General features: G+C 47.3%; 1 protein-coding gene across 1 annotated transcript; it reads left to right on the top strand.

Moving 5' to 3' along the window:
• Positions 1-14584: 14584 nt before the first annotated feature.
• Positions 14585-23093, top strand: ODF1 (outer dense fiber of sperm tails 1). Its single transcript, XM_052652015.1, has 2 exons — positions 14585-14904; positions 22634-23093. The coding sequence occupies exons 1-2, from the start codon at positions 14585-14587 to the stop codon at positions 23091-23093; spliced, it is 780 nt and encodes a 259-aa protein (XP_052507975.1).
• The last annotated feature ends 4491 nt before the right edge of the window (positions 23094-27584 follow it).

Genomic DNA, 27584 nt, shown 5'->3' with positions numbered 1-27584 from the left:
CTCGGGATGGTCCTCAAATTCAAAGGAGACCTTCCCGAAACAAATTCAGCAGTATCTGCCACAAATGTCACCACGCTGGAATCCCTGTGGGATGGAGACAGGCAGATCAACACTGTGTGGTTGAGGGCGGGCTTCTCCCCACCAGGCATGCGGACATCACCGGGTACTATGCCCGGAACTGCAAGCAATGCTCTAGCAAGCGCAAGGTCCCTTGTCAAGGAGCCAGCAGCCCACCTAAGGCAGAGCCCCGTTCCCTAAGGAAGTGGGGACAGGCAGTGGAAACAGGAACGAAGAACTTCAGGTGGGGGAAGGGGTTCTTTCTCTTCAATTTCTGTTCATAATCACCCACTACAGACAGGGTTCATGAAAAAGGAAATGCAGCTGTAGCTGGGAGCCCGACTGGACAAGCACATTCTGCAATATTAGGGGGAAGAGCTTAGGATGACAGAGCCTGCACAACATGAACTGGAGTGGAAACGATCCAATTAATCATTCAAATTTGTGTCTAAGGAACCATGATACTCAGTTATGCATTTCAAGTACCTCTTAAAGCCTGCTCTGGAGAGAGGTGTGAAACCCATGATGGATGTAAAATTAGCACATATTTTCCCAGGTAGGTGCAAATGTGCTAGGTAAATAATAGGAAAGAAAGCAGAGGTTTCTGGGAATTACCTCATTTGCATGCGTGAAGAAAGAATGAGGTGGGGTGGGAGGAGAGAACAAGGCAGATCCCAGATCCGATGGGAAATATCTTTTGTGTTTGTGGTCCTCAGGGAGAGTTGGTTGGTCCTGAAACAAAAGCAGCCAACAGCGCACAGCTCTGCTCTGTTCCCATGTTCCACCAATGTGTTGGGCAGATCCAGCATGAAAGACAAGGGGTAAAGGACAGCTGAATGCAGTTCAGTTCAGTCGCTCTGTCGTGTCTGACTCTTTGCGACCCCATGGACTGCAGCACGCCAGGCCTCCCTGTCCATCACCAACTCCTGGAGTCCACCCAAACCCATGTCCACTGAGTCAGTGATGCCATCCAACATCTCATCCTCTGTCGTCCCCTTCTCCTCCTGCCTTCAATCTTTCCCAGCATCAGGGTCTTTTCCAATGAGTCAGCTCTTCGCATCAGGTGGCCAAAGTATTGGAGTTTTAGCTTCAGCATCAGTCCTTTCAATGATTATTCAGAACTGATTTCCTTTAGGAAGGACTAATTGGATCTCCTTGTAGTCCAAGGGATTCTCAAGAGTCTTCTCCAACACCACAGTTCAAAAGCATCAAATCTTCGGCACTCAGCTTTCTTTATAGTCCAACTCTCACATCCATACATGACCGCTGGAAAAACCAAAGCTGACTAGATGCACTTTTGTTGGCTGAATGCAAGGATTGCTTTATTTTCAAGCCACTCCTGTTGTAAGAAGGCAAGCCTGGAGCATGTGGGTGCCCTTGTGTGTTATGTTTGGGATGGGAGTAAAGGAAAGCTACTAATATCCTAGTTTACGAAAGAAAAAAAAAAACAAGCAAGATCCTGCCGTACAATGAGCTGCTATAAATATTTGCTGGAGGGATTGGCTGACAAACAGCGATGCGCTGGAGCCAGCCCCAGGGCACTGACGGGCTCGAGCCGTGCGTGCACATCTCTTCCCAACTTGACATCAGTGACGTGACACCGACAGCCTGAAATTGGCAGGGGCAGGATTGGCACTGCAGTAACTGGCAGATTCTACAAATTGGGTCATTTGTTCCTGGAGGGCCAGTTGTTAGGACCTACCGCCATATCACTGCAGGAAAGTTACTCTAACGGAAGATTGGACCATAACTGTGGCACTGAGTCTGCTCAGGCCACCATCACAAAATACCACAGACTGGGTGGCTGAACCAACAGACATTTTTTTCTTATAGTCCTGGAGACTAGAAGTCCAAAGGCAAGGTGTCAGCAGGGTTGGTTTCTGCTGAGGCTGCTGTCCCTGGCTTGCAGGTGGCTGCCTTATCACTGCGTCCCCACGTGGCCTTTCCTCTGTGCCTGCCCGTCCCTGGCATCCCTTCCTCTTCTTATAAGGACACCAGTCAGGCTGAATTAGAGCTTACTAGTATGACCTCGGAGAAGGCAATGGCATCCCACTCCAGTACTCTTGCCTGGAAAATCTCATGGGCGGAGGAGCCTGGAAGGCTTCAGTCCATGGGGTCATTGAGGGTACGACATGACTGAGCAACTTCCCTTTCACTTTTCATTTTCATGCATTGGAGAAGGAAATGGCAACCCACTCCAGTGTTCTTGCCTGGAGAATCCCAGGGACGGGAGAGCCTGGTGGGCTGCCGTCTATGAGGTCGGACAGAGTCGGACACAACTGAAGTGACTTAGCAGCAGTAGCAGTATGACCTCATTTGACCTTAATTACTTCCTTAAAGGTCCAGTGTCCAAGTACAATCACACTGGGTGCTCTGGCTTGAGGTGCCTCTGGTCAGCACTCCTCAAGCCTGAGTCTTCCTTTCTGACACTGACAGACAGCTCACCTCAGCCATCCCACACCACCCTTGGCATCTGCACCATCAGCTGCCTCCTGCCTGTTCTCCCGTCAGCCCGCTCATCCATCAGTGCGACAGGCACTGTGCTAGTGGCATGGGTGGGGCAGTGCACGTGGCAGCCTGGTCCCTGCACACACACGCAAGCCACGACAGCTGTCACGCCTCCTTGAGACAAGGGCCGGCCATGAGAGGACAGAGTGGGCTGACCCTGGGGAAGAGCTATTTGAGCTGAGATCTGAACCACTGAGTAGGGTTAGCTGAGTGGAGAGGAGTTAAGTGTGGGCGACACAGAACAAGCAGCCGTGCAAAGGCACTGAGGCAGAAAGGGCGAGGCGTGTTCTGCTGTCTTCAGGCAGGGCTCCCTTCTTGGAAACTTCTCCTGCCACCACCCCCCCAGCCCCCACTCTGATGAGTCCTGCTTGGTGGAGAGGCGGCAAGAGAAAACTCATAGACTGGGAGAAGGTTGCGTGAGGGCTGGGGAGCTTGTTAAGAGGCTAGAGTCCTCGGTGAGTTTTTTTAAATCTTCAGTGATTATTAAGAGAACGAGAACCTTGCGGGGTGAGAGACCATGACCAGAGAGAGTAGAACTTCCAGCATCAAGAGTCGAGAGTGAAGCACTTCTGGGAGATGATGGAGGCTGAAGGGACCTATGGCCTACGGGGAGGGTGCTGAGGTGAAGGTCACTGAAGGCAAGCAATTCAAGAAAGGAAGAGCCTGGAGAGAGGCCAGTCTGGGAGTCAGTTGGAATACACGAGGAGAGGGAAGAAGAACTGCAGGAAAGACCCCAATGGAGATGACAGGGCCCCTGCCGGTACCAGATGAGCATGTAGGAAAGTTCGAGGGGGCTTTGCAGCCTCTGACCCCGCTCCTTCCTGTTTTGCTGCCTCCAGTGGTGAACTGCACTGCTGTTGGCAGGGGAGCGTAGCGAGGACCGCGGTAAAGGCCAGGGTTTGGGGACTGAACTCTGACAAACATCGGGAAAACAACACTCCAGATTGATTTATGTAAGAGATAAATATTTGTTTGCAAAACTAGGAGTACATGGGATAAAAAAAGAGAAACTCAGGCATTGCTAGTATTGACTGTACCCCAGTTTCCCGGCCACCCAGAGGCACCCCCAGAGGCAGAACTTAAACAGTAACAAACCACATGTTCTTGGCTGGCGCCCACCGTGGCTGAGCACCCAGCCTTCTGCCTGGTGTTTCTCAACTTTTTTCTGGGAGCTTTGCACAAGTGTCTCTAGAAGCTCACAACAGCCCTCTCTGGCCCCGCTGGGAGTCCCACCACTCTGTCCACATCCCATTCCAGCTCATTCTATGGAGGGCCCTGGTCTTGTGGCCCAGAAGTCACCTTCCCCAGGGCTATTCTATCTTGAGGACTCTGGCATCATTTCCAAGGGTGCCGTGTCCTGGGGCTTCCTCACTGGTGCTGCCTCTTGCAGTTTCCTGGAAGGACGCTGCTCCTGGGTCCTTCTGCTTAGTCCTGCAGGGACCTCATCCTGGTTGGCTGTGGGCACCTGTGTTAGTGTACTGAAGCCTGGAACGGGACAGAGCTTTGCTCTGTGTTCTGGAAACTTTGACACATAGAAGTCATCCCCTGCTTCAGGTCACAGAGGGGAGACTGTGTGATCTTGTCTTCTTCATGATCTGAAAGTCAGCTAGGGTTCCTCTGGCCCTGGCGACTCACAGCCTGGACCACTCTGTGCAAGCCCGAGGCACTCTCCAAGGTCCCCAGGGGAGGCTGGCACTCTCACCGTCACCTCGGGGCCAAAGCTTCTGGTGTCACAGTCAGCTCAGCGTGTGGGTCCCTCACCATCTCACACATGCCATTTTCTGTTTCACACATTCTTGGCCCTGCCATGAACCTCAGCTCACTCTGATTTTTATTAAAAACAAAAAGACCTGCCATTCATATTAGTGATCAGTGAGATGTGCTAGGCATTACTAAACACGTAGGGGGCCGAGAGAGGTTTATATCATGGCCACATGTGTGTGTGCTAAGTTGCTTCAGTCATGTCTGACTCTTTGTGACCCCATGGACTGTAGCCCGCCAGGCTCCGCTGTCCATGGGATTCTCCAGGCAAGAATGCTGGAGTGGGGTGCCAAGTCCTCCTCCAGGGGATCTTCCCGACCCAGGGACTGAACTCGCATGCCTCCTGCATTTGCAGGTGGCTTCTTTTCCACTGGCACCACCTGGGAAGCCCTTATCACAGCAGCATAAACTCATAAGGAGACTGGACTTCCCTGCATCTTAAAAATAACCCACTAGCGATTGTACCCGGGTACACAGGCTTTGCAAAACTGTTCAGCAATGTCTAGCCCAGCTGAAATGTGCATACTATACCCTGACCCAGCAATTCCATCCCACAGGCATGGTATGAATATTCACCAAGACGTGTAGGAGAATGACCCTATGGCCATAGTCCCAACAACAGCCTCAAATGAAAAAATGCCCAAATGTCTGTCTACAAATGTCCAAGCTCATAGAAAGCATATGTAGGTTGTGGTGTATTTATACAAGAGAACGCCCTAAAGCAGAAAGGAGTGAAATACAAATAACAGGCAACAATGAAACTCACAGCTCTTACGCTGACTGGGAGAAGTGAGACACCAGAGAGTAGATGGGTTTTTTATATTTCCTAAAAATTTATACAAAACCAGGCAAAATGAGTTCTGGCTGCTTGAGAGCAGGAGGGGTTGTTAAAGCCAGAAGGAGGCGTGAAGGGGGTACTCAGAAGGTTCTGTTTCTCAATGGAGGTGCTGGTGACACGTAGAGTCACCCGGTGGCAACTCACCAGGCCTGTTTGTAGGTCTCTAAGGCACAGAACACGAGCATCTCGCTGCCCTGGCTCCAGCCCCTGAGGGTTCACTCTTCTGGGTTTCTCCCTCTCTCCTTCACCTACTCTCTTGGCACAAAGAGATATTTGTCTCCAAGACAAGTTCCTGCACCAGCCTTTAAGAATATAATTTCCCCCACCTGGAAAGATTAGGCGGGCTTGGGGAGGGGCCCACAGCCTGGCAGTGCTGCGTGGTGGCTCTACCTGGAGCTCTGGGTCATCACCAGCACACCTTTGGCCTCCGGGGCTTGCCAGCTGGGCAGCCGTAAAAAAGTGACTTGGCTGCTCTTGGCCGTAGTCTCCCCTCCTGTGAAAAAGTGACAATGTTAGCACCGACCTCAAAGGACTGAGTGACAGGATCAAGTGGACAAACACGTGACCAGCACCTAGACTACCACCTGGATGTGTAGCCATCGCTGCTGCTCTGAACCCCTCGTTTTATAGAGTATCCAAAGAAAAGAGCTCCGTTTTGGGTTCTTTTCTTGATGTCATACATCCTGACCAACTTCAGACTCCAGTACAGGTCCATGCAGTGGAAGGGCTGGATGTAATAGAGGCTGAGAATAGAATCAGGCCACAGGCACCAAGCTGCACTTGAAGTCCAGGCCTGCCTCCAATCTGAGCCTTATACCCCCTCCTCCTCTAGTTCTTTCTCCAGAAGCAAATGGAGCCCAGCTGGACTCACCATTCCAGCCCACGAGCTGGTCCAGACCCAGCTAAATTCCTTGAAGGGGTTCCAAATTAGCTGAAGCCAGGACATGGCTGCATAGGTTCTTTAAAAATATCACTTACAACCAATCAATTTCTCTCTTCTTTATTTTACACACCCACAAGCATGCACACACACTTTATTCACAACTGGATTTTTAACTTTTGGCTGTCCTGGGTCTTTGTTGCTGTTTGCACGGACTTTTCTCCAGTTGCAGCAAGAGGGGACTATACTTCAATTTGGTGCCTGGGCTTCTCATTACCATAACTTCTCTTGCGGAGCGCAGGCTCTAGAGCATGTGGGCTCAGTAGTTGTGGTGGCTGGGCTCAGTTGCCCCAAGGCAGGTGAGATCTTTCTGGACCAGGGGCTGAATCCGTGTCCCCTACATTGACGGGCAGATTTGTAAGCATTGGACCACCAGGGAAGTCCTACTATTGTTATTTTTAAATGCTTACATATTCTGTAAATGTCTGTTTTAATTTCTAAGAAGGCTCAGTCTTCATAGATAAAACCCACATGACCAAAAGCTCTTTGGAATCCCCACTTTCAGAGTGTAAGGTGGTCCTGAGGGCAAGAAGTTTGAGAGCCACTGAACAAAAGCAGGAAGATGGTATTACATTCCCTCTCTCCCTCCCCTCTTCCGTTCCCCTCCTCCTGGGCCTCCTGTCCCACAGCTTGAAGGGACTCTAGGTGTGGCTTGTCTCTAGCTTTTGCTTTGAGAGCCCTGCACTGACCTCTTTCTGCTGGGCTTCTGCAGGGACTTGAGAAAGACTTGGGGAATCTGAATGTATCTTGGTTCCCTGGAAAGCTGAGTCAGACAGAACATGAAGTAAGAGGGCTTCACATTTCACATTCTGGGGTTAAGAGCAACACCTGCTGGAGGCTTCCCTGGTGGCTCAGCAGTAAAGAATCCACCTGCTGTGCAGGAGATACAGGAGATGCTGGTTTGATCCCTGAGTGGGGAAGATCCCCTGGAGGAGGAAGTGGCAACCCACTCCAATATTCTTGCCTGGAGAATCCCATGGACAGAGGGGCGTGGCGGGCTGAAGTCCATAGAGTTGCAAAGAATTGGACACAACTGAAGCGGAGAAGGCAATGGCACCCCACTCCAGTACTTTTGCTTGGAAAATCCATGGACAGAGGAGCCTGGTGGGCTGCAGTCCATGGGGTCGCTAAGAGTCAAACACGACTGAGCAACTTTACTTTCACTTTTTACTTTCAGGCTTTGGAGAAGGAAATGACAACCCACTGCAGTGTTCTTGCCTGGAGAATCCCAGGGACGGGGAAGCCTGGTGGGCTGCCGTCTGTGGGGTCGCACAGAGTCGGACACGACTGAAGAGACTTGGCAGCATCAGCGGCAGCAGAAGCGACTTAGCACGCACACACTGCTGGAGGCAGTCTACCCCCTGGACCATGAACCCAGGCAGGAAGACTTGAGAGTCTTCTGTGGGAGTGTTTTATTCTGATTACATCTTCTTTGGTAATAACTGAAAACGGAAGTTCTTGCCTCTCCACAAAACAAGCCACCCATGCTATGGGAAGGAAAGAATTCTCAGTAAGAAACATTACTTTAGGAGACAGGAGAACCCCTGTGGTTGAGGGGAGAGTCGGGACATGATCACTACGGAGGCCGAGGCCAGTGTGAAGCAGCCTGACCTCTGCAGGGGGGACATGGGGTGGGGTGGGGCCCAGAGCAGAAAAGCACATTACTCCGTTTGAACAGCAACATGTGCAGAGAATCAAGCTGTAGGCGTGTGGATAACGACAGAAGCAGGCGACCCAGAAGTCCCAGTGTTCAAATCTGATTCCTCCTTCATCTTTCAGGTGAGCATAAAGAGAAATTTTCTTCTCAAGAGTTGTTAGACTTGAAGACAGAGAGAGGAGGCTGGCCACCTGGTTGGAACCCTAGTTCTGTCACTTGCTGTGTGAACTCCCCATTCCTCAGTCTCCCTATCTGTAAAATGGGGATAATAGCCCCACAACTTGAGCACTCTTTACCTGTGAAATATTATTCAAGTAAGTCTCTATTAAGAGGTAGGCAGCTATGGTAGTGGTAGGGACATGAAAATTCTCACCCCCACCCCCGAAGTCATCAGGCCACCATCTGCAGCAGAAGCAAGTCCTTCTGTTTCCAGGAGGACATAGACATACCCTTTCATGTTTGAATGATTCCAGTGTGGAGTTCAAGGAAGCTTTTTGGTCTCTGTCTTCAAGAACAAGCCAAATTGTAGTTACCAATTTTTGTTTGGTGAATCCAGGAGGCTGGAGGTGAGCAGGGGGAGAAGGCGCAATTGGAGATCTGAGAGGGTGGGAGAAAGGAGTTATAGACTCTAGTTGTCATGGAGAATCCAGACTCATCATATGACTCTACCTTCAAAGCTGGGCTTCTCTGGTGGCTCAGTGGTAAAGAATCTGCCTGCCAATGCAGGAGACCCAGGTTCAATCCCTAGTCCATGAAGATCCCCTGGAGAAGGAAATGGCACCCCACTCCAGTATTTTTGCCTGGAAAATCCCATGGACAGAGGAGCCTGGTGGGCTGCAGTCCATGGAGTGGCAAGAGTCAGACATGACTTAGCTACTAAACAAAAATACCACCTTCAAGACCAGGGGTTGACATACAGGTTTGCACCCCACTGAGTCTAGCTGCATCACTTAAACTGGACAAATTGGATGGACTGCCATGGGCACTTGGCATTTCCACCTCATTTCCAACCTGCATCTCCTGCCCCAGTTTTGGTACCACCAAAGTCCCATATCCCAGACAAACCAGGATGATGGTCACAAAGATCCCTATCCCCTCCTTAAATATGAATGAGGAACTTCATTCACGTATGTGCGTGCTAAATCACTTCAGTCGTGTCTGACTGTTTGCAACCCCATGGATTGTACCCCACCAGGCTCCTCTGTCCTTGGGGTTCTTCAGATAAGCATACTGGAGTAGGTTGCCGTGCCCTCCTCCAGGGGATCTTCCCAACCCAGGGATCAAACCCACATCTCTTATGTCTCCTGAAAGGCAGGCAGGTTCTTTACCACTAGCATCACCTAGGAAGCCCCCAAATTCTCATGACTCCTTCTCAGTAATGCCTGAATGGTCATATTTGCTGGGGAAAAAAGGAAAGCACCTCATGAGATGCTCTTTCAGATCCTGCTAACCAAGAACATCCTCTGTGCTGCAGCTGCTTGGACCTGAGTTCACCCCTGTTGGGAGCAGTTGTAAGAGTAACTTACCAACATCCTCCTCCTCCGTATCCTTTCCCTAACTTAGCAGGAAGATATTTGTCAAAGCCCCTTGTGGAGGTAGGGAGGAAGAGGGAGATAAATGATGCGGACCAATAAGGCTGGCCATAGGACCCCTGATGAGGGAGCACTCACCCAGTGAGGGAGCACTCCATCACTTATACAAGCCCCCCAGCCCTTCCATCCTTATCTGCCTGGGGTGCTCCAGCAGAAATTCCCTGCTGGGTAGGAAGCAGTCTGGATGACTTAGATTTTCCAAAGCTAAAGTTCTGAGGCTCCAAATGCCAGGAAAGTCTCCCTTGCCCCAGGATAGTGTCCACAGATGAGCCTTCCCCTAGTTTGAGTCATCTCCATTGCCTGGTACCTTCAGGGCCTTCAGGACTGGTGGCTGCCCTGATGCAGCTAGCTCTGAATATACAGGGAGGAGCTAGACTAGCGCCAGACAACATCCACTGAAGCAAAGGTAGACCCACACTTTTGGCCTGGAGTGGTCCTCTTGGACAAGCCCAGGGAACAGCCTTGTCATGTCAGTTGTGGTCTTTAGTTATAGGTAACTGAATCTGACTGGGTAACTGAAGAGAAGCAGGAATATATTGGAAGGACATGGAAGAATTCAGAGACTCAAAGCAAAGCCTGAGAACCAACTTGAAAACAACAGAACAAGGCCGTAACGAATGTGCCACGCTGTCCACGTGAATCAGCTCCAAACATCTTCAGTCTGTGAAAGATCAAATCCCCAGAGGAAAGTCGGATAGGCCAGCTTTTGTTACATGTCTGCGCCTTTACTGGGCAACATTATTGATGGTACCTAATGGCAGACTTCTGTGCAGAGTACATCATGAGAAACGCTGGGCTGGAAGAAACACAAGCCAGAATCAAGATTGCTGGGAGAAATAACAATAACCTCAGATATGCAGGTGACACCACCCTTATGGCAGAAAGTGAAGAACTAAAGAGCCTCTTGATGAAAGTGAAAGAGGAGAGTGAAAAAGTTGGCTTAAAGCTCAACATTCAGAAAACAAAGATCATGGCATCTGGTCCTATTATTTCATGGCAAATAGATGGGGAAACAGTGGAAACAGAGTCGGACTTTATTTTGGGGGGCTCCAAAATCACTGCAGATGGTGATTGCAGCCATGAAATTAAATCTTGCTTACTCCTTGGAAGGAAAGTTATGACCAACCTAGATAGCATATTCTAAAGCAGAGACATTACTTCACAAACAAAGGTCTATCTAGCCAAGGCTATGGTTTTTCCAGTGGTCATATATGGATGTGAGAGTTGGACTGTGAAGAAAGCTGAGCACCGAAGAATTGATGGTCTCGAACTGTGGTGTTGGAGAAGACTCTTGAGAGTCCCTTGGACTGCAAGGAGATCCAACCAGTCCATTCTAAAGGAGATCAGTCCTGGGTGTTCTTCGGACGGACTGATGCTGAAGCTGAAAGTCCAATACTTTGGCCACCTCATGTGAAGAGCTGACTCACTGGAAAGGATTCTGATGCTGGGAGGGATTGGGGGCAGGAGGAGAAGGGGACGACAGAGGATGAGATGGCTGGATGGTATCACACCGACTCGATGGACATGAGTTTGGGTGAACTCCGGGCGTTGGTGATGGACAGGGAGGCCTGGCGTGCTGCAATTCATAGGGTCACAAAGAGTCGGACACGACTTAGCAACTGAAGTGAACGGAACTGAACGGCAGAGGGCAGGGGAGGAGAAGAGAGAGTTATTTTATCAGGAGAGGATGCCATGGATGATGGGTAGGAAAAGTATTAGATGTCCCTTACAGGAAGACACAGTGGCAAATCTGCTCAGAGAGATGGCCCTGGAGCCCATCTGGATTACAGAAGAAGAGACCGGAGGTGGGCTTAGCAATTCAGGGCAAAACTGATAGTGTGGCAGACAGCATACTATCAGAAATCGTTTCATTAAAAAATTGGTGATATTCTTATGGAAGAAACTAAGAAATGACAGAAAAGTCTAGGAAGAGAATTTTTAAAACCATCTTTAATTCCACTACCGAGATATGACCACACTTAATCCTTGAGGGTGACTTTGAACCTGATGTTTAAGCACCAGTAACTGCTTGAGGAATATTTTTGGGCCATTGGCCTAATAAATGACTTAGCTGTCGCACCCAGTGAAAGAGACAGAGGAGACCCCTTTGGGCACATAGTTCTACCAATACTGGGGACCAAGCATCCACTTGCCCTCCATCCCATAGAAGGTTCAATCTGGACACCAGCCCAAGTGGCAGAAGCTTCCCCAGACATGGTCCTATATAAGGAAAGCTTCTCATCTCCATTGTTTAAACATCCAAGGAATCTTCTTGTGTTTATGCTGCAGGGAACTGAGACTCTAGATTGTTCCTGTGGGTTTCTGCAGGTTCTAATGAATTCTATATTGCCCTCTGACATGAATAGATCACATTTCCCTCTGATCTTTAAAGGGGTCACTACCTTTGTTAAGTCACTTGAAATGATGTCAAGAATATGCATCACGATAAAGAGTGCAGTTACTAGGAGGATGGAATCATGGGGCAATCCTAGTTAAAATAAAGCTGTGACTATCTTCATAATGTGTCATGTATAATACAGATGTGTGCGTGCTTAAATTCCTGAACCTATATATTTATGAATTTAAAACTGAGAGCGTGCTTGTTTTGACCTTTGCTGACATTTGCTAAGGGATGGAATTTGTGGTGCTATAAAAGTTTCAAGTCCATCCCTTGGAACTAGAGAAATCTGAACAGTTCCACAATGAACCCTCAGGAAGAGAACAGGCCACATTCCTATTGACAGAGTCTACCTTCAGAATTGGATGGAATCACTCTTGAAAGACTTCACCATTTGTCCACAGAGGAGTACTACCCGTCTTTGTTTTTATAACTCATCCCGTGTGTCTCAGACTCCAGCCTCCCTCATTCTAATATCTTCAGGGAAATTTGCTTTCTTTACTAAAATGCTTCATCTCTACAGAAAGGGAGTTCCTAGGTCAAGACTGGGGACCACTGGACTTGGTGTGGTGATACACAAAGGACTTCAGCAGTGGGAATTCTTTCTTCTCATATTTCTTCTATGAGACTTTCATGAGCTCCTTTAATTCTCTCATTTCTTATTATTGTTCTTCAGGAGTCTGCTTTAGCCCTCTTCATTTCTTCAATCTATTTCTCCTCTTGAGTGATCTAGCCCACTCAAGATCCTGAATTTTATATCTCTGACCCAGCTTTCTCTCAAGTTCCAGACCCACTTACCCACACGGCACTCCACATTTCTACCTTAAAGTCGTCACCAGCGCCTCAAACTCAGCATGTCCTCCAAGCTCACTCTTCTTCCCGTGTTTCTTATCTCAGTCAATGGCACCACGACTCGGTCAAGCTAGAAACTTACGAGTCATTACACCTCCCTCACTCTCCTCATTCTGTTCACTAAATGCTATTTAATTTTACTCATTTGGTGAATCAATTTTAACCTCCTATTCTGTGCCAGACATCGTGTTGAGGATCTAATGGTGAGCAAAAATAACTGGTCCCTGCCCTCACGGAGCTTACAGTCTAGTTGGGGAAACAGACAAATGATGTTATGAAAGACATATGTGGACTGTTCAGCATATACTCTGGGGAACAGGGAAGCCCTTGAAGGATGGACATTTAAGAGAAGAGCTAGAGAATGCCTTAGGAGTTAACTAGATCAAGGGCTGGGGTGGGGCGTTCAACTTCTAAGCAGACAACACTGACCAGGAGGGGGAATGAGAGAGACTTCAAGGAAGCCTTTGCGGCTCATGCAGAAGAAGTTGCAGGGGTAATGATAACAGAAGAGACTGGAGAGGTAGGCAGAGGCCCTACCGTTCACCACCTTGTGAGGATGCTGGGCCTTCTCCTGAGGACGAGAAGAGTCTGAAGACTTTGAGGGGAGGGTAGAGTCAAAGGGTAATAGATTTATGTATGAACAGCACTCTGGCTACAACGTGGAGAGTGGATTCGGTAGGGCCTGAGCGGACGTGGGAGGGTAGAGGAAGACAGCCCATTGGCTTCCTTCCTGCCGCTCCTGTGGCCACAGTCCCCAGCCCTGAATTTGTCTGTCTCCTGCCTTCCAGCAGAAGACATTGCTACTGTTCCCCACTCATGCTCCACCTTCTTACCTGCCAATTTCTCTCAACAGAAAGGAAACCCAGTGAGTCTACACTGCACTCAAAATAAAGTTCAAATGCCCTAACTGGCCACAAGTCCCTTTAAACCCGGCCCTTGTCTCCCTCTCCAAAGCCACCTCCAACCACTAGTCCTCAAGTACCCTATGCCTTGGTCCACTAAAAGGGAATTTGAGAGGCGGAGAGCAGTTTGAGGGGAATGGCCCAGAGGAGCAGAAGCAACTAAGCCAAGGCTGAGGGTTGAACCCCAGGTCCAGCGTGTTGACCCAGCTAAGTACACAGGAAACTGGCCCAAGTCAGGGTCTCAGGCAACTTCAGGCAGTTGGCTCTGAGTATCAAGGACCAACACTTGGGAAGCACTTGGGAATAGGGCATCTGGCAGCTTGGATGTAGGACCAGAGGCATAGTTGCTGTGAAGTGGTGACGAGGACAAGACTCTGAGCTTTGAGAGATGGGAGCTTAAGAGCAGGACCCTGGTCACAGGAGAACTGAGGTCCTAGGATAGCCAGGATGCCAGCTGATAAAGAATGGGCAGGACCCAGATATGGGAGGCTCAGAAGGTCAAGGACAAAGGCTGACTCAAGGTTAGCTTGGTAAGGAGAACCCCTGGGGAGCTCTTAATATTCTACGTATAAAGGAATAGAAGCCAGAGTGAATCCTAGAGTAAAAGGGGCAAGGCTAGATGTTGAGGCTGGAGTGAGGAGGTCCTGAAGGAAGGAGCCAGGCAGCTGCTTCTACCCTGCACACTACGGTCTTCATTGCGGTGGCTAATCCACAGGACACACACAAGTCAAGAGCAGCATGATTTAGCCCAATAAACCCTAAGGAACTGTGATGACTGGGGGGCCCATCCCACTTCAAGGTGAATGAAATCTTAACATCAGGGTGGTTCTGAGAGTAGCTCTGTAACTCTAAGGAGGCCCTCTGGAGACCTTGGCTGGGTATAGTTCTCATGGTAACCGAAAGACTATGACATACTTAAGAGGGTGGTGAGGTCATAGAACCCAAGCTTTATAAAGTAAGTGAACCATGTGTGCCTCATTTATTTTTAAAAGAAACCTCTGAGAAGAGCTTAGAACAATTTTTTCCCCCCCGAGTGCCATTTCCCAAAGGTACTCACAGAACAATAAGGTGTGACTGTGATGGCTGCACTGAGTTGTCTTTTGGACAGTGTGAGAAGGGACATCAAGAAGGTGGACAGAGAGCTGAGGCAGCTGCGATGCATCGACGAGCTCAGCGCGCGGTGCCTCTGCGACCTGTACGTGCACCCCTACTGCTGCTGCGACCTGCACCCCTACCCCTACTGCCTGTGCTACGCCAAGCGGCCGCGCTCCTGCGGCCTGTGCGACCTCTACCCATGCTGCCTGTGTGACGTGAAGCTTTACTGTCTTCGCCCGTCTCTCAGGAGTCTGGAGAGGAAAGCCATTAGAGCGATAGAGGATGAGAAGAGAGAGCTTGCCAAGTAAGACAGCACCTTCAGGGCTTTATAGTTGGTGCATTAGCCTCCTAGGGTGGAATCAGGGAGGAGAGGGTGACAATCGATACGCGAACAAAGATGAACCGGGTTCAAGATAATGACTCTGGTGACACAGAAAAGATTTAAGGAAAGAAGAGGAAACGGGTCCATAATGGGGACTGTAAGATTCTCCAAAGACAGTGTAATGATGTCGATTGGCAAGGTTGTTTTCGGCTTATGGCAGGAGCGCCAACGTGATAAATAATGTGGCTTCAATGGGGGAAAGAAACAGGGGGCGTCATTAAAAAGCTATTGGGAGCAGCAAATGAAACATTTTTTCTGGTTATGAGTAAAGTGATTTGAGTGTATTTCGGCTTACAGAAATGACTATGGGAGAAGTAATAATAATTGATCAAGTCAAACGTTTGCCAGAGGCTTTAAGAGCAGGGGAGCAAATTGAACAATAGAGGCATTTATTTGGTTTTGTAGGAAATCCTTTCTCCTATTCTCCAACTCTTGATGACTTCAAATTCAGCTGGTATTGGGCTTACTGTCTGCCTCCCCCTTCAACTATAGTAAAGATTGTGTAAAGAAATGACAGAACTGAAGCCACAGTGTTCAGAATACAGTTGAAAAGGTTTTAATTGAACTGGATAATTTTAAATTCACTTTACAAGTTTTTTTGGTTTTCATCACATTTTACTTTTTGCCTGAGAAAACTTTCTTTTTCTGTTTACTTATGCCATTTAGTCTGTAACTATGATAGAAAAAATAGTTGAAAGCATTGTCACCTGGTTAAACAAATTATGGTACATTCATGCATTGGGATAATATGTAGCTGTAAAAAGAACTGATGAAGCATTTTAAGTATTGTCATACTAAGTGAAAAAAGGTGCAGAAAAACTACTTAATATGCTACTATTTTTTAAAAAGATGGCACAAATAGATGATCTTTTTATATAATTATATTTGATATAATATTGTATGAATTTAAGGTGTACAATGTTGCAAATTTCATACATTTATATATTATGATTGCCATTGTAGCAATAATTAGCTATGTCTATTGTGCTACACAGGGGCTTCCCTAGTAGCTCAGTGGTAAAGAATCCTTCTGCCAATGCAGGAAATGAGGGTTTGGTCCCTGTGTTGGGAAGATTCCCTGGAGAAGGAAATAGCAACTCATGCCAGTATTCTTGCCTGGGAAATCCCAGGGATAGAGGAGCCTGGTGGGCTACAGTCCATGGGGTCGCAAAGAATTAGACAGGACTTAGTGACTAAACATGGAGGAGGCAATGGCACCCCACTCCAGTACTCTTGCCTGGAAAATCCCATGGACGGAGGAGCCTGGAAAGCTGCAGTCCATGGGGTCGCTGAAGGTCAGACATGACTGAGCAACTTCACTTTCACTTTTCACTTTCATGCATTGGATAAGGAAATGGCAACCCACTCCAGTGTTCTTGCCTGGAGAATCCCAGGGACGGGGGAGCCTGGTGGGCTGCACAGAGTCGGACACGACTGACGTCTAAACAACAACAAACTGTGTTACATATTTCTTTTTAGTGATTGGATTGATTAAGCCCTAGCCTCTTATCCAGTTTGATGATTATAACACAATGTTTCTTTTGTCTACATTTACTATACTGTGCATTAGATCTCTAGGACTTACTACTCATTGCCAGTTTGTATCCTTAAACAATGTCCTTCTTATCCCAGTGATAAGATTAATAGATTAGTTGATAGATTAGACAGAGAGACAGATATATTAACAGATGAATAGATAGGAAGAAAAAAAGGAGGGAAGGGAACAAGGAAGGAAGGGGAGAGAGGAGGGGGAGAGAGAGGAAGAAAGAAAAAGAAAGATGATGATGGATGGATGGATGAAGACAGAAAGAGAGAGAATGAAGCCCTTGACAACAGGGACAGTGATGATTCCCTGGAAAGGGCAACAGAACAATTATTGTCTAGGTCATCGGTCACCAAAGGTCAGTAATGAGCTTCCTTCAATAGTCTGAGATGGGACCATTGCCAAATAAACTCATCTACACTCAATCTGAACCAATTTTAATTTTTACCCCATCAAGTATCAAGTTACATAAATTTCATGCAAGGGCCCTTTTTAAAAAATATTTGGTCTGAGTGAAGGGCTACTTGTGAGTAGCCTGTGTCTACCTCCCCGTGCCTCTGACTATTCAAATACTTGCTCCAAGTCTGCTCAGTCTGTCTCCAGGCTGTCTTACTCTCCAGACTCTCCAGGTGAGTTCTTTACCAGCTGGGCACCCTCTGCCTACTCTGAGAGTCTCTACTTAATGATCTGCAGTAGACACGACTTCAAGCTTAAATCTCAGCAGTGTGGTTTATACAAGAGGTTAACACTTGCTATGGTTTGTGATAACTTTACCTGCTGATGTCTGGATTTTTCGTTAACTTTTTTCATACTGTGGCCTGCAGCAGTATATGAAGCTGCTGCTGCTTCTGAGATCTCTGAACTGATAATCCTGAGTTCATTTCAGAAATGACCTCAGGTCTGCCCTCTTCCCCGCTGCTTTTCTTCCTATTCAGACCACCTTGGGAAACTCCTATGCTCTATTTCTAACAGCTTGACATTTCACTGTCCTGAAAAGCTTAGAGTTACCTGCAAACCTAAATATTCAAATTTCTGAATATGAATGAAAATGTTAAAGCCTGGTCCAGCTCTAGTCCCAGAGGACTCCCACTATCTTTTTTTTTTCAGTGAAATGCCTCTTTTCTTATCTCTCAGCTCCCAACCCATGACTGAATGGATTCAGAAATATCATGTTGATTCGATTTTTAAAAAACAGTCTTTGGTGTGAAACCTTCCCAAGGCTTTTAGAATTTAGAAAACATATGCACGTGACCTTTTACTCTTTAAAGCAAAAGCCAGCAGTTTGGTTAGGTATGACATGTGCTCTTAGGTGCCAGGACATGTTATCCAGAAGCTTCTTTGCCCAATGCAGAAGATGCCTTGGTCTATAGTTGCCATAGCCCCACTGGAATTGTTTTTCTGTGTGAGAGTCTGTGTGCTCCGTCTTTGGGTGTTCTGTTAATAATGGGCAAGAAGTTTTGGCAGGCCATATAATTTCCCCCAAAAGTCATTTGAGCCTTCCTGAGTGTGTATTTGATTGGTGTGTATTTGATTGTGTGTGTGTATTTTTAGTTTGGGTACAGAAGGTCCAAATTCTTTCCATTGTTTACTGAGCAGCTACTTCTAAAGACACCTTGGCAGTATCTTCAATAGTGGAGACCCAAGTAAGCACTTCCATTTCATTAGCTTCTTTGAAATTCTTTTCTTCTGCCCCAATTACTTTTGTACTCTAAGCACTAGCCTTTTCCCTGACCCTTCCTTCCTTCCTCTTCTGAATTGAAAGAGACTGAAGTTACTGAGTTTGATTTCTCTTGTAAGAAACCATGCGACCAGCCTGATGTAAGTTTGCACTTGAATCACCCCTGCATTTCGTGGGCTTCCTGTCCTCTGTACGCAAATGGTAGAAACAAAGCCAGCCCCTCCTCAATCCTGCCCTTAGAAGTGAAGTTCCTCAGTCGTGTGCGACTCTTTGCAATCCCATGGACTGTAGTTTACCTGGCTCCTCCTTCCATGGAATTTTCCAGGCAAGAGTACTGGAATGGCTTGCCATTTCCTTCTCCAGGGGATCTTCCCGACCTGGGAATTGAACCCGGGTCTCCCACATTGCAGGCAGACGCTTTACCCTCTGGGTAAGAGCCATCCTGCCCTTAGGAGTTCATTATCTAATTATAGCTCATATTGGAGTGGCTCCAACACCTGGCTCTAGTGTTCGTGGGCAAATAAACCTTGCTTTGCAGCTGCGCCTAGGAATGCCCTAGGCTCAACGCTGGGCCATTTGCAGGTACCTGGAAATTCATCCTGAGACTGCTTCCGTCCACTCATCCAAGTATCCTTGGCTGACCTGCAGCTCAAGAAGTTCCCTTAAAAACCCCCCCACATCAGAGGCATCATCTTCTGAGAACTTTGAAACCAGCCTTCTCATTTCCTTTTACCCCTCACACTCTGAGTATGAAGTTCTCCCTGCATCACCCTCCTTGGGGGAGGCTGATGACTGTCAGCCCCCAGAGTGCACTTTTTGTGGTTTAGCAGCGCCTCCCTGGGCTTTAAGCCCTCAGGCAAATCACTCCACTCCCCCCACCCACCTCATTCTTTGACCCAAAGATCAGGGCATAGTCACACTGTGGGAAGCCAGCAGAGAGGAACCCAGGGGCTCTGCGGCTTTACCTAACGGCTGGCAGCAGGCTGACTCTCCCACGGAGCAGAGCTCGCTCTTTCCCTCTGTGACCTTGCAGAGCTGGAATCAAGCTGGGCCCCTCATCCCCTCTCACTGCTATCTCTTTGTACCCATAGGTCTCAGGGCCCAGGCACCCAGGGCAGCAGGAGTAGGAGTTGCTGCCCCTGCAGGCCAAGGGCATGTCCATTATTTAGCCTTAGTGCTTAATGACACAGGACTTGGGGCTTCGCCACTTAAAGCCTCATATTTTGGGGAAGTCTGTGTAAGGTGGAGACTGATAAAGAGACTTACCTTTATTGAGTGAAAATCAAGTGCCTAGCATATCATCTTCATTTAATTCTTGCAACATCTTGGCCAACTTAGAGATGATGAAACAGAGTCAGGGCAACGTTCTTGATCCTCAGGATACGGGAAGCCGGGACTTGAGGCCAGGTTTGCCTGAGTTCTGGAATCGTGCTTAAACGGCCGGTCAGCAATGGTCAGAGTGATCTGCTATCTGAACCCAGCAGCCAGCATCACCTGGAACTTGTTAGAAATGCAAATTCCTGGTTCCCTCCTCAGACCAGCTGAATCAGAAACTCTGGGGGTGGGGCCCAGGCACCTGTGTTTGAACAAGTGCCACAGGTATTCAGATGCACCTGTGGCGCCACCTTGCTCCCGCTGAGAGTCATACTTCTCCAGTATCATCCAAAACCAGGAGAGAGACAAGGCAAGGAGACAGGAAGAGGCAAAAGAAGAGGGAAAGATGTGTTGGAAAGGAACAAGTAAGCTGAACGGGTTACTGGCAGGGGTCTAAGGAGAAAAAGTAACTAGAGGAAGGGCAGTCATCCTCTGGTTCAGTGTAGAGACTGGCCTTCTCGTCATCCTCTTCACACCTTATTCGTCACTCGGCAGAAAACTGATTCATCTCTTTGTGAAGATGGCTGGCAGTATCACTCCCCTTTGCTCTGGGCAGAATCACATTCAGGAGTGTGGTCATACCTTCAGGTGAAATCCAGTTTCAGTCGGGAGGGGAGGTGACACCCCAGAGTGGCAGGCAAACAGCGCTGCCCACTCGCTCTTCCCCAGTTTTCCTAAGAGGCTTCTGCCAGCCACCAAAGAGGCTGACTTGCCCCTGTTGACCGTGACTAACCTCCGCCCTCATGATCACAGTAAAGCAGGCCATCTCCCTTTACCCAGAACCTCACAGAGCCAAGGAAAAATCTCATGTAGGGTGATGGAGTCGGGTTGCAAGTCCAGAGCTGAATCTAATGAGTAAAATGAGGCTTCTGCAATTTCTCCTAAACCCACACATCCCTACAGGTCACACCTGACCTAGGAGCAAAAGAAAGAAACCTGATCCAGCCAAGACTTCCGGGACAATTTCCTGAGGGCCCCCGTGCATCTGCTGCAGTGGAGAGGGGGCCACAGTGACAGGAATAGTGGAAGAGGGGGACATCTAAGCAAAATCCAAAGCAAACAAGAATTTAGACCCCAAGACTTAGATTGCTGAGAAGAGGAGATGGATCTGGGAGCTGGCTTTGGCTTGTAGATCGGGCTCCCAGATCCATCTCCTGCAGAAGGCAAGAGGGCTTTTGTGGTCTGTTTAAAAAGAAAAAATAGTCCATCTCTTTATTTGTACTTTGAGTTTTCTGGGCTTACCAGGTGGCGCTAGTGGTAAAAAACCCATCTGCCAATTTAGGAGACGTGAGACTCAGGTTCGATCCCTGGGTTAGGAAGATCCCCTGGAGAAGGGAATGGCTACCCACTCCAGTGTTATTGCCTGGAGAATCCTATGGACAGAGGAGCCGGGTGGACTGCAGTCCACGGGGTCACAGAGTCGGCCATGACTAAAGCGACCGAGCACAGCACATTTTGAGTTTTCTACAGTGAACTTGTGTAACTTATGTAACAAAAAGCAGTAAGTGTATAAACAAAATTCAGCATAAAAAGTCAGAATAAAAAATATATCTCAGATTAATCACCCAATCAGAGTCCAGACTACTCAAACCAGAAGAGGTTCTAAAAAGCACACTCCCAAGACCTCCCTTTGGAGGCCAAAGATGCAAGATTTGCCAGGAGTGGCTCTTAGAATACAGATTTTTTTTTTTTTCTTTAATGTTAGGGAGTAAACAGAAGAGCATTTCAGAGCACTAGGGGGTCTTTGGAAGGCTCAGGCAATTAGAAAGAAAGTGGTCCCTGAGGAAGCCCAGAGCAGGCAGGGCTGATGCCAGGCCCCCAAGACTGAGTGTCTGGGTCCTCATGCTGAGAGCTCAGTCTAAGTGATGGTTAAAATCATGACCTTGGCATTAAACAGGCCTGGATTTGAATCTAGGCTCTGCACTCACCACCTTCAGCATCTCCCCATCTATAAAACAGTGACAATTCCACCTGCATGACAGGGTTCTCATGCAGGTCAAACGAAACAATGCCTCCAATGGCTTAGTACTTTCCATGGCACATTGTGGGACACACGAACACACAGGCAACAGACAAAAGCCTAACGTGCTAACCGTGCTTGGAGCACTGGTATATAGGTTCTTTTCATTCATTAACTAATTTGTCTCATGAAACCCCTAGAAATGGGTTACTGGTATTGTCCCAGTCTTACAGATGAGGAAACTGAGGCAAAGAGAGGTTAAGAAGCCTGCCCAGGGTTCCATAACTAATAAGACAAGGAGTTGAGATTTAAATGCAAGAGAAAGTGCTGATCATTTTGTAATGGACAAAAGTATCAAATCACTATGTTGTGCCCCAGGAACGTTGTAGGTCAATTATACTTTAGAAAAACCCAACCAACAAACCAACCAGACAAATAGAAAAAGAGATCAGATTTGTGGTTACTAGAGGGGTGAGGAAGGGGGAGGATTGGATAAAGGTGGTCAAAACGTACAAACTTCCAGTTATAAGGTAAATAAGTACTAGGCATGTAATATACAATATGATTAATTAACAGTGCTATAGGTTGTATATGAAAGTTAAGAGACTAAATCCTAGGTGTTCTCATCACAAGAAAAAAGACCTTTCTGTTTAATTCAGTATTATATGAAGTGATAGATAATCACTAAACTTAGTGAGATAATCATTTCATGATGTAGGTTAAGTCAAATCATGCTATACACCTTAAATTTACAATGCTGTATGTCAATTATCTCTCAATAAAACTGGAAAGAAAAAGAAAATTAAAAATAAACAGTAAAAATAAAAATAAACTTCCAGAGAGATCTGGAAGACCAAACACTCACCGATAGTTAACAAGGGTTTACCTGGGGGAGGGTGTGGTTCCCATGGGCTGACTCTCATTTCTCACTTTACACCTTTCTGTAAAGTTTGACTCCTCACAGTGACTAGTGTTTACTTCAGCTGGGTTGTTTTGTTTTTTTTTTAATAGAGGTTAAAATGCTGCTTGTCAAGTTGTGTCTGAGCCCCACCATCTGAGCTTCTCCCTCCCACCCTTTCCTTTTCCTAAACTCCAGACTGAGAAGAACAACAAATAGAATTCTGGCGTCCTCTTGCTGTAGCAGTAACATTTTAGGATCGGTGAACGTGTGCGGCTTTGAACCGGATCAAGTCAAGGTTAGAGTGAAGGACGGAAAGGTGTGCGTGTCGGCCGAGCGCGAGAACAGATACGACTGCCTGGGGTCGAAAAAATACAGCTACATGAACATCTGCAAAGAGTTCAGCTTGCCCCCGTGCGTGGACGAGAAGGACGTGACATACTCCTACGGGCTCGGCAGTTGCGTCAAGATCGAGTCTCCCTGCTACCCTTGCACGTCTCCCTGTAACCCCTGTAACCCCTGTAGCCCCTGTAGCCCCTGTAACCCCTGTAACCCCTGCAGCCCCTGTAGCCCCTGCAGCCCCTGTAACCCCTGTGACCCCTGTAACCCCTGCTATCCTTGTGGGAGCCGGTTTTCCTGTAGGAAGATGATCCTGTAAAGCGTAGGAACCTAGGACTTAGTAGAAGTCATGTACCCAGCCAGGCAGCTCTTCCAGTGTTTCTCTCCCACTTCGCGTGGCCCGTGTTATTCAAGAACATAGGAAACTGAATACATAACTGCAACCCACTGGCGTGTGCAAGTCTTTTGGTTCAACCCCCACTCCTGAACCCCACCTGCTTAGTGGGCATCGGAAGGATGAAGGGATGGGCATGGAAGGTGAATGGTGACGTCTGCCCTCCTGTGTGCTACTTCACACCCCACTAATGCCAAAGCCCGGGAAAAGAGATTTTGTGGGTGGGCATCCTCACATGTTGCTTTTCCAAATGAGTCAGTGACATGACCTAGTCCAGAAATTAAACAATCAAAGCAGAAAACGAGACTAGTTAGGATTGAAGACTAACACTTTTTCAAAGCTGTGATGGTAGGGAGCATTGGAGAGAAACTGACTCCCCAAGGGACACGTGGTTGGGTTTTGACTGGGGGCAACGAACAGAGTACAAATGTATGGGGGGGAGCAAGCCCACTGACAGAGGGTAGGGTGGCCATATAGCTGCTGTTTCTCAACATTCCTGTGATTTGGGGGAAGGGCCAGCTGTGGCTCGGGGTGGTTTGCAAACTCCTCAGGATTTATTTAAACTATGCTTTCCTCAGTCCCTAAAACTACTTCAAGGCACAGAAGTTCAGTCCAGCATCATGAGTGGAAAGTACAGCTTTCACAAAATGATAGCATAGTTCACCTGAACTTGGATCCTCATGGACACGGCCCATGAGTCACTTGACCACCAAGACAGAAATAAGTGTAAAGAAGAGGGAGATGACGAGGCGGGATCAGAATGAGGACATGGGTTGATTTCACATCTGACTTTCACAAGGAACATAAAGCCTACACGTTTACAGAGTAAGTCTCTTTACTAGTCTCAGCTGCACGTGGGTTAAAGCCTTGGTTGCACATGGGAATCACTTGGGAACCTTTAAAAACATGGATGCCAGACCATAAAGAGAAAAAAGACAAACCACACACCCACAATGCACAAAAGAAAAAAAAATTAAGAGAATGTTTTAAAAAAGGAAAAAAAAAATACATTGACATTTTTAAAAGTCTTCCCAGGTAAGACTTTGAATCACACAGGTAAGGTTGAGAAACCCTGGATGGGATCTTAAAGCTCTCCCATCCCTGTTTCTTTAAAAGTTTCCTTCAAGGTTAAAGAATATTGATGGTGATAGAAAACATAGTTTGCTTTTAGCTGAGGGAAATAATGGCCCACTAATACAGGTGGTAGATATAAAATATTGAACATTTCAAAAATGTATTACCTAGCAACTAGGTATAAATGAATGTTTGTGTGTACCAAATGGTAAGTTACCTTTATAAGTGTTTTGCCACACTTTGATTACATGTTCATAAATATTCTAGTTTCTAAGTAACACATTTTTAAAATGGATTTTGAAAAAATTTCATGCTGTTGGGTCAGGGGAATCTGGCTGGGGTCTTGAATAAGTGGGAATCCCTGTCCTCTGGAGGGTGCCATTCCAGGGCATGCTTGGTGACAGTTCATGCTCTTATTCACCTACCCACCTGCTCACCCTCTTGTTGGTCCAGATTCATTCATTTGCTAACCTGCCAAGCCAGACTTATCCATTTAAATACCAGATACTGTGTTCTATACACTCTTCACCAATGCCTCAAATTCAAGAAGGTGCTTGGAGAGATTGGGAGAGGAGGGGGTTCTGAAGAAAGTGAATTTACAAGCAATAGGAGAGGCTGGAGGGGCATTCTGGATGCACCTTGGGCATTTCTGAAAAATGCATTGATGACATCACCGCCTCGCAGGATCCCTCAGGGAAGCCAGAGGCCACCCCTCAGCTGGAAGCCTGGCCTGTGGTGGTGGGTTAGTTGCCTGAATCTGCTCATCATCCTCACAGGGAAAACTGATATAAAGGCAAGGGTTTGTCTGTTGAGTACCTGCAATGATAGTGCCAGGAGCTGTTGTCAATGAGAAGTACCTTTCTAGGAGCTTTGTTCAGTGAAGGCAAGACTAACACCGTGATATAATTGTCAAGGGCTTTAGGTGTGCTTCAGACAAGTCAGTAACAGCATGGGTCCTGGAGCCAGGATGCCAGACAGGGCATGTGAAATCCAGCATTCACTGTTCTATAGACAACTGGTCCCACCACTTAGAATTCCTTCCAGCAGGTCATCTTTCTCTCTGCACTATAGAGAGTGCCCCAGGGAAGTGGGCATGACCCTGTGTGGCTGGAATAACTTCTGCTCTTGGTGGAATAGGGACCACCAAGCATCAGAATATCTGAAAGTTCAATCTGGAAGGTTTGGGGTCGGCAGGGGTGGGGGGGGAGGCAACATTCCTTTTCTTCTTCTAAAACTTCAGTGAAAACTGAGTTTTCATACACTAAGAAAAATGTTCAAAAAAAAAAAAAATGACCAGAGAAGAGTTTTAGTCTACTTTGTGATTTTTTTAAAAATAAAACAATCATTTTTCTAACATTCATGAATTTGTAGGTCAGAAATTTAGGAAGGGTGTGGTGGAATGCCTTGTCTTTGCTCCAGGTGAAACTCAGGTGACTGGAGTCTTCTAGAGGCTTCTTCACCACCTGGCACCAGGCTGGAATGATTCCAGGGCTGGGCTGGGATTTCAGATGAAAAATCTTACAATGGTATACAAAGTGTCACAGTTTATTATACATATAAATAACTGCTTTTATTGAAAACAATACAACAATATGAATGATGATATTCGGCATCAAAAATGTTTCCACTAGCGGAAATGTAAACTGATACAGCCACTATGGAAGATGGTATGGAGATTCCTTAAAAAACTAGGAATAAAACCACCATATGACCCAGCAATCCCACTCCTAGATATACCCTAAGGAAACCAAAATTTAAAAAGACACATGTATCCCATTGTTCACTGTAGCACTATTTACAATAGCTAGAACATGGAAGCAACCTAGATGCCCATCAACAGATGAACAGATTAAGAAGTTGTGGTACATATATACAATGGAATATTACTCAGCCACAAAAAGGAACACCTCTGAGTCAGTTCTAATGAGGTGGATGAACCTAGAACCTATTATACAGAGTGAAATAAGTCAGAAAGAGAAAGTTAAATACCATATTCTAATGCATATATACAGAATCTAGAAAAATGGTACTTAAGAATTTATTTACAGGGCAGCAATGGAAAAACAGATATAGAGAACAGACTTACGGACATGGGGAGAGGGGAGGAGAGGGTGAGATGCATGGAAAGAGTAACACGGAAACTTACATTACCATATGTAAAGTAGATAGCCAACGGGAATTTGCCGTATGGCTCAGGAAACTCAAACAGGGGCTCTGTGTCAACCTAGAGGGGTGGGATGGGGAGGGAGATGGGAAGGAGGTTCCAAAGGGAGGGGATATATGTATACCTATGGCTGATTCATGCTGAGGTTTGACAGAAAACAACAAAATTCTGTAAAGCAATTATCCTTAAAAATAAACATTAAAAAAAAGAAAACAAGAAGTGGGCAGGATCCAGAAATGGCCAAAACCCAAATCTTTGCCTCTGAGGAGTTCCACTCTGGTGAGGGAGATAGGCCTATAAAAGGGTAAGTTATAATTTCACTTTATCAAGTTTTCTTGTCTAGATAGAACCAAGCACTGAGGGAACAGAGGATAGAGCCAGTAGCCAGGGGCTGGGGGGAGCTGGGCTGACTCAGGCCAGCCATCGCTTTGCCTCGCACAGTCCTAAGTCCTCTCTTCCCGCAGGGGGGTAAGCACAGGGAATGACAAGAACTGCTTCTCCTGGGCCTGTGTAAGTGCTTCTGAGGGAACCTCTTATCCTTCCAGGCTCCTCTTGCTTCTTTCCCTATTTTTCTCACCGTTTAAGGCCTCATCAGAGTCCAGGCAGCAAAGAGAGCACACTCAGTTGGGGGTTATGAGGACGCTTCTTAGTGAAGTGACTATTTACAGAGGTGTGGGAAGCTTCCTCTAAGTAGTAGGAGACGCTGATGCCCACAGCCACTGCCCACCGAGGGAAGGGGCTCGCCCACCTGAGCGGCAGAAGCTGAGGAAGACGCATGGTGTGAGTGCCCAGGTGAAAGCTGGCATTCTGGGAGGAGGGCCGCAGGATGGGAGCTGTGACAACATAAGAACATACTGCTGCCAGGCCTGCCCAGCCTGTGAGGAGTGACAGCGATCAGTACCCATCTCCCCTCCCTCCAAGCCTCCAAACCCCTGACTGGGTATCCATTGGCCACCCCCAGTGGGGGAGCCGGAGGTGAGGGAGCCTGTGAAGTGGTCCAATGAGGTTAGCCACCTGGGGCCCACAGCAGATCTTCATGTCGAACTTCAGAGTTAACGGAAATCACCCACACTCTTTCCTTCCTTCTCACCTTCTCACCCACAGGGCACCATGCCAGGCACTGAGGAATGATCAATAAGCCAGACCTGGCCCTCGACTTTATGGTGCTTACAATCTAG

Source organism: Budorcas taxicolor, chromosome 14 (genome assembly GCF_023091745.1).
Source record: "Budorcas taxicolor isolate Tak-1 chromosome 14, Takin1.1, whole genome shotgun sequence".
In the NCBI taxonomy this organism is placed as follows: Eukaryota; Metazoa; Chordata; class Mammalia; order Artiodactyla; family Bovidae; genus Budorcas; species Budorcas taxicolor.
Note: the sequence above shows the minus strand (reverse complement) of the source record. Positions and strands in the feature narration are given on the sequence as shown.

Bases quoted from the DNA above. Each gene is read 5' to 3' on its own strand.
- ODF1 (XM_052652015.1), top strand. From the start codon at position 14,585: ATGGCTGCACTGAGTTGTCTTTTGGACAGTGTGAGAAGGGACATCAAG. The intron at 14,905-22,633 runs GTAAGACAGCAC...CCTAAACTCCAG, and splicing joins GAGAAGAGAGAGCTTGCCAA to ACTGAGAAGAACAACAAATA.